At 40.2% G+C, this 9,072-nt stretch overlaps 1 protein-coding gene across 1 annotated transcript in view; it reads left to right on the top strand.

Moving 5' to 3' along the window:
• The first annotated feature begins 241 nt into the window (after positions 1-241).
• Positions 242-9,072, top strand: part of TRPM5 (transient receptor potential cation channel subfamily M member 5) — a 36,883-nt gene continuing 28,052 nt past the window's right edge. Inside the window, exons 1-5 of the mRNA XM_064714793.1 lie at positions 242-358; positions 1,296-1,476; positions 2,707-2,873; positions 5,857-6,037; positions 8,434-8,498. Coding sequence (XP_064570863.1) covers positions 242-358; positions 1,296-1,476; positions 2,707-2,873; positions 5,857-6,037; positions 8,434-8,498 — 711 coding nt within the window. The remainder of the gene's footprint in view (positions 359-1,295; positions 1,477-2,706; positions 2,874-5,856; positions 6,038-8,433; positions 8,499-9,072) is intronic.

Raw genomic sequence — 9,072 nt, 5'->3', positions numbered from 1 at the left:
GTGCTGGTGTGGAATCTGCCTTCTGTATGCAACATCTGACATTTGGTACAAGGACCTCCAATTTTAGCTAACCATTACAGGCATGATAGTAAAAAAAGTAAAACATTTGGCTAAAACCTCATCTAGATATATTTTAATGGATTTTGTGGCCTCTCCAGTTTACATGGCTTTTCATTTGCCAACTTTCTGTCATCTCAGTGAATATCTTGGTCCTCTGGTTCTCCATCACCTTACGAAGTCAATGGAGGAAATGGAAATCAAGCTCTGTGGCAGTGACAAAGAAGAAGCCTTCAAAAGAGAATTACCATACTGTATAGGAGAAATAGACTTCACAGCTTCTGGGAAGAACCATGGAAAGGTAAGGGCACTGAGGAGTTTTAACCCTTTTACAGTACTGCTGTTCTTAGCAGTAAATGCAGAGTCTGCAACAGTGAGGGTCGATGTGCCACAGAATGAGGCACCACATTGTGCCCCAAGTGAGGACCATGCCTTCCTGAACATGAGTGTGATCTAAAACATGGCCTTTTAATATTCAGAAATCAATCACCTCATTTGCAATTACATGATACAAGTACAGGTGATCACTTTTCCCTTTAAAAGAAAAATCAGTTATGTGCTCTGCTCCCTTCATTTTGTATCCTTTCAAAATTAATCATGATGGATTTTAACATTTTAAACATACTTTTGAGCTGTTTCAAGGTTTTCCTCAAGTTCTCTCTGTTTTGCTGATATGCAGAGAGGGATGTATTTGGACTAACCCACTTCCTCACTTGTCCCATGCACAAGTTAGTACTAGAGCAGAAGGAATTCCTAGGAATTTCTGAAATCTGCCCCAAGGTTTTGTTTCACCATAAAGTCTTAAGCAAAAAACCAAAATATACACAGAACTGGAAGAAGCAGTAGATTAATGTAATGTGTCCTCAAAAACCAGATATGAAATCAGGCAAATATTTCAGCTTTTGCAGAAACAAAAAACACCTACAGAATTTGTTGGCTTTCCTAGGCTGCCATGAAACTGAAGGCAATTCAAGAGAAAGCTGTAAGGGAGAGTGTGATTTGTCAGTCTGCAACACAGAACTAACCCATGGAACTGACCCAATTAGTGAGGTGGCAATTATACAAAAGTCTGCTAAGTTAATTCAAGTATTCAGTTCTCTGTCAAATCTTGCTCAAATAATTTTTTCTTAAATATCCAAGTTGATTATAATTTCCCTCTGCATTTACCATGAACAGACCCTTTACTGTATTTTTCCGTGCTGTTGTTATTCATTGGGTGTTTCTTGTGTTTGTTGAAGTTTATGAAGGTCCAGAGTACCATTCACCCTGGAATTATATTTGAAGTTATGCTCAACAAATGGAATCTACCGGCCCCCAATTTGGTTATCTCTTTAGTAGGGGGAGAAAAAGATTTTCAGATGAAGCCTTGGCTACGGGACACCTTAAAGAAAGGATTTATAAAGGCAGCTGAAAGCACAGGTGAGTGCTTTAGGCTTCAAAGAAGAAATTTGTATTCCTGATGGATATTCTCACACCTAGCCCCCAGTGATCTGGAAATTACAATGGGCCTGCTCACACAATTATTTTTGAAAATTCAAGACTTTGCTGAATGCAACCTACATGTAAATACCTTTGAAAATGAAAATTATTGTATTATAGTAGCATAGCAAAAATAAGTTGTTTCAAAGCAAATCTCTCTAGGTAACTGTTTCTGAAGTGTGAAATTACCTGATATTATTCCCCCAGAGGTGACACTAGAAATATAGCATCAAAATGGGACCAAATACAACTGCCCCTCTTTTGTGCCATAACAAAATAATTCTGAGGAGAGCAGAGCAATTTGACTTTAACAAGAGTGAATTTAGGTCAAAAATAAGAATTTCTGCATTCTCACCTGCAAAATACAGTGAAAATATCTGTGAGCATTTCAAAGCAAGCTCTTGGTTAACTTCAGTGCTCCAGACAAGGTTGTACCAGCTTTGCTTTTTGTAATGAGACAGCCCAGTACCAGAGCTCTTTTTGGTACTTTTGTGCCACACAGATATTCTCTACCTCCATCTTTCTGTACTTCAGACTGGGCAGCATCAAGATCCCCAGTTTCTTTATGTTACAGATTTGAAAAAGGTCAGCTTGCTGTTTACCTAGGGTTCTCCAAATTCCTTGTCACTGTAACAACACTGCTGTAAATTCTATTATCCTGAAGAATTCACGCTCCACACACCCACAAGAACAGCAGAAAGAACTCCAGTTTAGGCAGGTTATGACTGAGATCTCATCTCTAAGAGGTGACTGCACGGGACTTTTTAGGCCTCAGTTCAAGTCAATAACTTCCCTGACTCTGTCCCTTTCCTCTTCCTTGTAAACCTGGCACAGGGATGTTTCTGCTCACATGTAGCCAGCGAGTAACTCCAGAGTGGACACAGCATTCTTGATGAGCATATTAACATCAGAATAAAGATGGCCACGTTGCATCACATGATATACAAAGAATGTTTGCTTGAGCTCACAATTTCTTCTTGTTTCCCTTATTAAAGTCTTATTTACTTTGCATGTATTTTAATTCTAAAAGCTTTATCCCATCAAGACCTATCTTCACTTTATCTATTTAAAAAAAATCCTTAGATCTAGTACTGTAAGTAATGCTGCTTGACACACAAACACATTGCAATACAAAGAAATTCCCTGACAGCTTTTTAAACACCATTTCAGGTGCCTGGATTTTCACCAGTGCTCTGCGTGTGGGAGCGACAAGACACTTGGTGCAAGCAGTGCGAGACCTTGCCCTGGCCAGCACCTCGTCCGCCCTGAGTGTGATTGCCATAGGAATAGCTTCACTCAGGGAAATCCAGCACAGAGAAATCCTGGAAAACACAAAGGTACTGCTCTCTTATTCTACAGTTTGGATGAAGCCGCACCCTTACAGAATTTGTAACTTGTTGGCAGAACAACTTTGATATAATTTTAGAGAAACAAACAAACAGAAGTGGGGTTTAATCTGTGTTTTGGGAGGAAGCAGAAACAGAGCCCAAGGGTTGTTGGATGATTCTGTGCCCTCCATGCCCAGCGGGTGGCAGCATTAGGCATCAGAAAAGAGAGCAGCACAGGGTTGAACGTCAAGAAAATATCCCAGAATAAGGGACTTTGCATGGATTTCTCCCTTGTCCACTTACTGCAGAAGCACTTACTCCTAGCTATTACATAAACACTGCAAAAAGCATATTTTATATTATGAGACACCAGACATAAATATTCCAGGACAAATTTTTCTTTAAGTAGCCAATTAATTGTTATTTAATACAAAAAATTTGCTCAATACAACAGGCTAAAAATACCAGCCATGCAGGATTTCACCTAGTTATAGGGAATCCTCAAACTGGGTCAGGGGGATCAAAGTTCTTGAGAAGAAAACAGAAACAACACACCAACAAATAAAAAACCTCACCCAACAAAACTGTTGCTGAAAGTGTTGCTGCTGAATGGACACAAAAGTGGAGAGAAAAAAAAAGAAATAGCATTCCCTTCTGTCACTGGATATACAGTCTGTCCTAAGTAGGACATTATAACAATAAAATAGGTGTTTAATGACAGTGAGTGACAGTTTCTCTGTACTATTTATACCCTGCAGAAGCTAAGAAACAAATGATAGACAGCTCTTTGAATTCACACCTAGTAGTTCTTTCACACAGGCCTGAAAGTACCAGCTAGAGGCTGAGACCATAGCCAGACCATACCAGCAACTTATTGTCATTGGTCTTTTTATTTTTCTTTTTTTTTTTTTTTTTGCCAATGACAGCTACCTGTGTGCTCTACCAGGTGGGACTCTTTAGGTGGAAGACTGTAACCTATTTGTGTGGCAACTGGGCCAAAAGGGCCTCAAAGGAAAGAATTTGGTTCATCGTGTTTGTGAATTTTGTTGAGGAAAGTTTGCAAATGCAAAATATTTCACCTCCCTTCTAGGCCAAGTGATGAAAATGCATCTGGATCTTTTCCTATCAACAGCTACAAAACAAGTGCATGCTCTTTTTATTTTCTCCCTCTCAACTAAATCCCAAATTTTTTGTCAAGGGATATTTTGCAAAGAGCATTCTTGACCCTATGACTTCTGGCACAGCTTACACCCAAAGATATTTTGGTTTTTAGTCAGTAACTTAAAGACAAAGGAACTACAGACAGGGATGTTGATCTAAACCCAACTCTCTCTATATTTGGCACTAACACAAGCAGCTTGTTGTATAAAAGAGGGCTAACAACCCCCACTAGCAAGGAGAAAAACAAGCCCTGAAATCAGTGGATTGCTCCTGTTGTAGTAAAGCAGATGGGATTTAGTTTCTTTATGTAGGAAAACCTAATTTTTTATTTACACAACTAATTTTTATATAGTTTTCATAGCTCTTGTGTTCAACTCTAATTGGTTAGTAGTTTTTTGCTAGTTAATTTACTGGTTAGTAAATGGCATTTTGTGTGTTTATCAAATTTCTCTATTCTTGGATAGTTTACATAATTTTTTACAGATTCTCATGGGACAGATTTCTTGTTTTTGTAGGTGTGAACAGCTCTGTTACTAGAATAGTTTGTTTTTTTAACTGACTTTTTATTCCTTTGATTCTTTCTTATGGTAACTTATAGGCTAAGTTGGAAATTCAACAGAACAAAGTCTAATTTTATAAAACTTTTATAATATCATTACTTAGATACAACACCCTCCTATCTCTTCTGTGTTAATGGTATGCTTTAAACATCATTGAAAGATGACATCCACGTTTTCAGGGAATAGGGAGGAAAATCCCCAAAGGCTTTGTTCAATTGGTTGTTTTGTCTCGGGGTCCTAATCAAAGGCCAGATCTTTGGTGAGGAGGATTGATGTTACATGGCAGCAGAATAGAGGCACACCCTCTGTCAAAGCAAAATCTGAAGGAAATTAGTTATGTGAAGGAGGTTTCCCCAAGGAAGGAGAGACAGAGAGAAGAAAGCGAAAGAAACATTCAGGTTTACTGCTTTTTAGTGTGGGCTGAAAATGCAATACACAGTGACAACTGCCAAGATTTTAAACAGTTGTGCTAATCTACCTGTAAGCAAGAGGACAGTGAATAATCAAACAGAATAATCAGAATTTACAGCCTGGAATGCTGTTTCAAAGTGGATGGGCAACAGACAGAAAGAAAGAGGAGTTTGAAAAAGTGTACATATAGAAGCCCATGTGTAGTGCAATATTTAGAACAAAAGACTGTAGCAGCGGTTCTGTTTTACCTAGAAGATGAGTTTGTGCAAAAAAAATTCATAGATAATTTAAAGGTATAACACCACTCACCCAAAATAAAAGAGGATTCCCCTTTCTAAAATCTGTCTGCCACTCTCTCTTTTAGAATGTAATTTCCAAACTGAGAATAACCATCAGATTTCATACAACCCCGTCAATTGAGTAAAGCTGTGCATAAATTGACAGGGACATGGAGCAGGCTAACTCATTCACTGGCCTAAACATGGACAAAACACTACTGAAATGAATAGTTTGCCCCTCTTTACCCCAGCTGAGGCTTCACATCATACACAATTATCAGGTCTCGTGGCCCTTTCCATAAACCATTCCAAAACCTGCATTCCAGAGATGATGATTGATATCACTATATTTTGCAGAGGCCAAGAGGGAAACTTGAGGGACTCCAGCTATCAGTCCTACCAAATCTGGCTGCTTCCAGAAGGAACAGATTTTCTATCTTTACCCTTTCTAAGGGTCCATCAAAGTGTCTCCCAGGTGGTGAGCTGTGTCAGGGTGCAGACAGCACAGAAACGGAGAGGGAGGATATTGAAACATGGGCTGGGCCTTGCAGAGAGCACTGACATCTCCCCTCCTCCCTCTAGAGTGAAAGCCTTGTACACTACCAGTCAGATGACAGCACCCAAGGCCCACTGTATTCCCTGGACCACAACCACTCCCACCTCATTTTGGTGGAGCACGGCACGGCAGAGGAGCCAGACGGAACCGGCAAGCTGCGCCTGGCCTTGGAGAAGCACATCTCGGAGCAGCGCACGGGATACGGGGGTGAGCAGCCTCTGGGCACATCCAGCCTGAGCCAGGCTGACAGCACAGCAGGGGCCTGGCCCTAGCTGGGCCCCAGTCACCCCCAAAGGTGGCTCCAGCCTCACATGGGCCTACAGAGGCAAGACCAAGTCGACACATTTGTCATTGTGTGAGAGGCACGATGACGGTAACTTCTGACATTGAGAAAGGTGCTCTTTGAAGCAAAAATCTGGGCTTTTGTTCCATCTCCTTAAATGAAGCTCAAAGCCGGCCTTCAAAGCACAGCTCAAATTGCCTTAAAAGAAAACATATGGAAAATAAATCCAGCTTCAGTGCCTTTACTGGTGGTTCTAAGAGGTTGATAGTCACTGTTGAATACTTTCATCGCCTCTCACACACAGGGTCTTGAATTGCTCCACACTGGAAGAAAGTTCCAAAGCCCCCTGAAATATTTTAAGCCATAATTGTTTAGGGATAACATCTTATCCTGGTAAACACCATAGCATCTAATGCCCATCTGAATCTGTGATCTTTTTTGTAATAAGAACTGAGTTTTGGGCAGGTCTAGTATTTGTGGAAAAAAACTCAGTGGTTGAGAGGTTTTTACCTTTGCTTTGTTTGTGCCATACATGCAGTGCTAGCACAGCTGAAACAGGAGGGAGAGCTCACTTGTTCACAGCTGTGTGCATCAATGGAATATCCACTTTCACAGCTCATGGGGTGGTAGCACAGAGGCACCTGAGAGCACAAACACACCTGAAGAATCCTTACCTGGTGACTCAGATGGGAACAACCACAGGAAGGCTGTAAGGGTAGCCTGAGGTTGCAGTGCTGAGAGTTACAAAGCAGCCTCTTTCTGCTCACCAGCCAAATCTGATTGAACAAATCTCAGGGGAACAAAATTCTGACAAACAACGCTGATTCATATGACAAATACTTTGCTGGAACATACTGAATTCAGCGTTATCTTCTATTGACAAAACCAATGTCATTCCTTTAAGCTCTTTTATAAACAAGCTGAGCAAAACTATGTGGCTTTACTATAGTACAACACTTTAATAAGGTCATGTGGAATTTCCCTGTTTAAAAAAACACCAACTAGAAGTCTTTAAGAATAATTATTTTATCTATATTTATATTTATTGAATATTTTTTACAATTGAGGACTTTCCAGATTCACAGCGTAAAGTCAGAATCCACATGACTCTCCTCTGGCTAAATTTTAACTAAATCTATGGCAAATGAAGAATATTTGTAGCCTGAAACATACTTGAGGAGCCTGTAGTCCCAGAGGTCACTCTTCAAAGAGCATCACGTTAGAGAGGTGTGACAATGCCATGCCATTCAGTAAAACAAATTAAATTTCTTGCCAAACATATCCTGGCTACAGCTCAGTCCAACCTTATCTCTGTAGTCATCTCAAAAGAAATACAAAAAATAGCAAGTAGAGATCTGTACTGAATTTTGGGAGATCTACAAAGGGAAACATCAAAAAATTGTTTGAACCAAATGCTTTTTATCTTCCATCTGAAAGAGGCATTAATCTCTTGATATTACTGTTTTGATTGAGATCCTTCAGGCCAATCTATGCCTTTGCATTGCAGAATTCAGCATTTGCATTAAAAACCATCCAAAACTCTGTGGGCCCCTGTGGGAGGATGGCTTAGGACAGGGACCCTGACCTCATTTCTTTCCCCAGTACTATGACATATTAAATATTTCATTAGCATTTCTTTTAAAAGTATCAGACTCTGTTATTGTTATTAATCAACACACCAGGCTGTGCTGAACGAAACTTTAGGCTGTTTAAGCAGAGTAATAAATAGATGGTTCCTATCAACTTTTATCTGACTCATCCTGCCCAGTCTACACAGTCAGCCTCTTCATATTCTTAAATCCTCCTTTCAGAAGGCTTTTGTCCTCGATTCCAGTCCCCCTTCCAGCACACACTGGGCATGTGCATAACGCCCAGGATGAGCTGAGAGCTTTTCACCTCTGTGTCTTGCTGGAAGATGGTTCTCTGGAAACCCACCAGCCCTGGACTGCACCCTAGTGCAGCTCCCTTGCTCCCCAGCCTGACACCCCTGCAGTAAATAAATAACTAAAAAAGCCAGCACTGGCATGATACACAGAGGTGCCAATATCCATGTTTTGCAGGTGAGATCAGAACAACCTGGAGTCCTTGCCTGGGATCACACAAAATTTCCAAGGCAAAGGTGCCTTTGTCCTGAATCCTAGGCCAGGACCCCTCTGTTAGGTCAGTGTGTTATTCTCTTCCCTTGCCACATCCTTCTGCAGGTTCATGTAGAGACCAAAATAGCACATAAGAGGAGAAATATTTTCAAGGGGTCAGCAAAACAGCAATAGGATGTTTAAATAGCTGCTACTTTTTAAAAATTAAACCTTGTGTTTGACAGGAACAGGTAGCATCGAGATCCCTGTGCTGTGCTTGCTGGTAAATGGAGGACCAGGCACACTTGAGGTAAGAAGCTGTTTTCAGCTTTGGAAAAATAAACAAACTGGTGCCAAGTAATTAATGGAAAATTTGGCTGTATGACAAACATATCTATTGGCACTTTACATGAAGTCAAAACTCACATCTATACACCATTAAGGACTGAATTCTGTTAATATTAAGTTTGAGAGTATTTGTTTGGGAGAAATATTTACTTTTGAATAGGCACCAGCTGAGCATTAAAACTTCCATTGCTAACTTGTCCAGTGGGATGAAAGAATCCAAACCCAAAACAAACCCACAGAAACCAGCTCCAGATCTAGGGAAAGAGAAATACTCTGTTATAACTTGAGGGGAAAAAAAAAAAAAAAGAAAAAAAAAAAGAAGAAGAATCTTTTAGTGCTGTTCAGCCCCAAAGCTCAGAGGTAGCACAAGACCAGGTTTGCTGGATGTGCCATTTAAAATGGGTGTCCTGGTTCCACTGAGCAAAACTACATGGTAGGATTGAAGACTGGAGTGTTGTCTGATAATAATCCCAAATCTTCTTCAGCAAAGAATCAGTTTTGATTTTTTTCCTGAGTGGGTCTACATCTTAAAGAAC

The sequence above is a fragment of the Zonotrichia leucophrys genome, chromosome 5 (assembly GCF_028769735.1).
Source record: "Zonotrichia leucophrys gambelii isolate GWCS_2022_RI chromosome 5, RI_Zleu_2.0, whole genome shotgun sequence".
NCBI lineage: Eukaryota > Metazoa > Chordata > Aves > Passeriformes > Passerellidae > Zonotrichia > Zonotrichia leucophrys.
The sequence above is the reverse complement of the archived record's forward strand: the minus strand, read 5'-3'. Positions and strand labels throughout refer to the sequence as shown.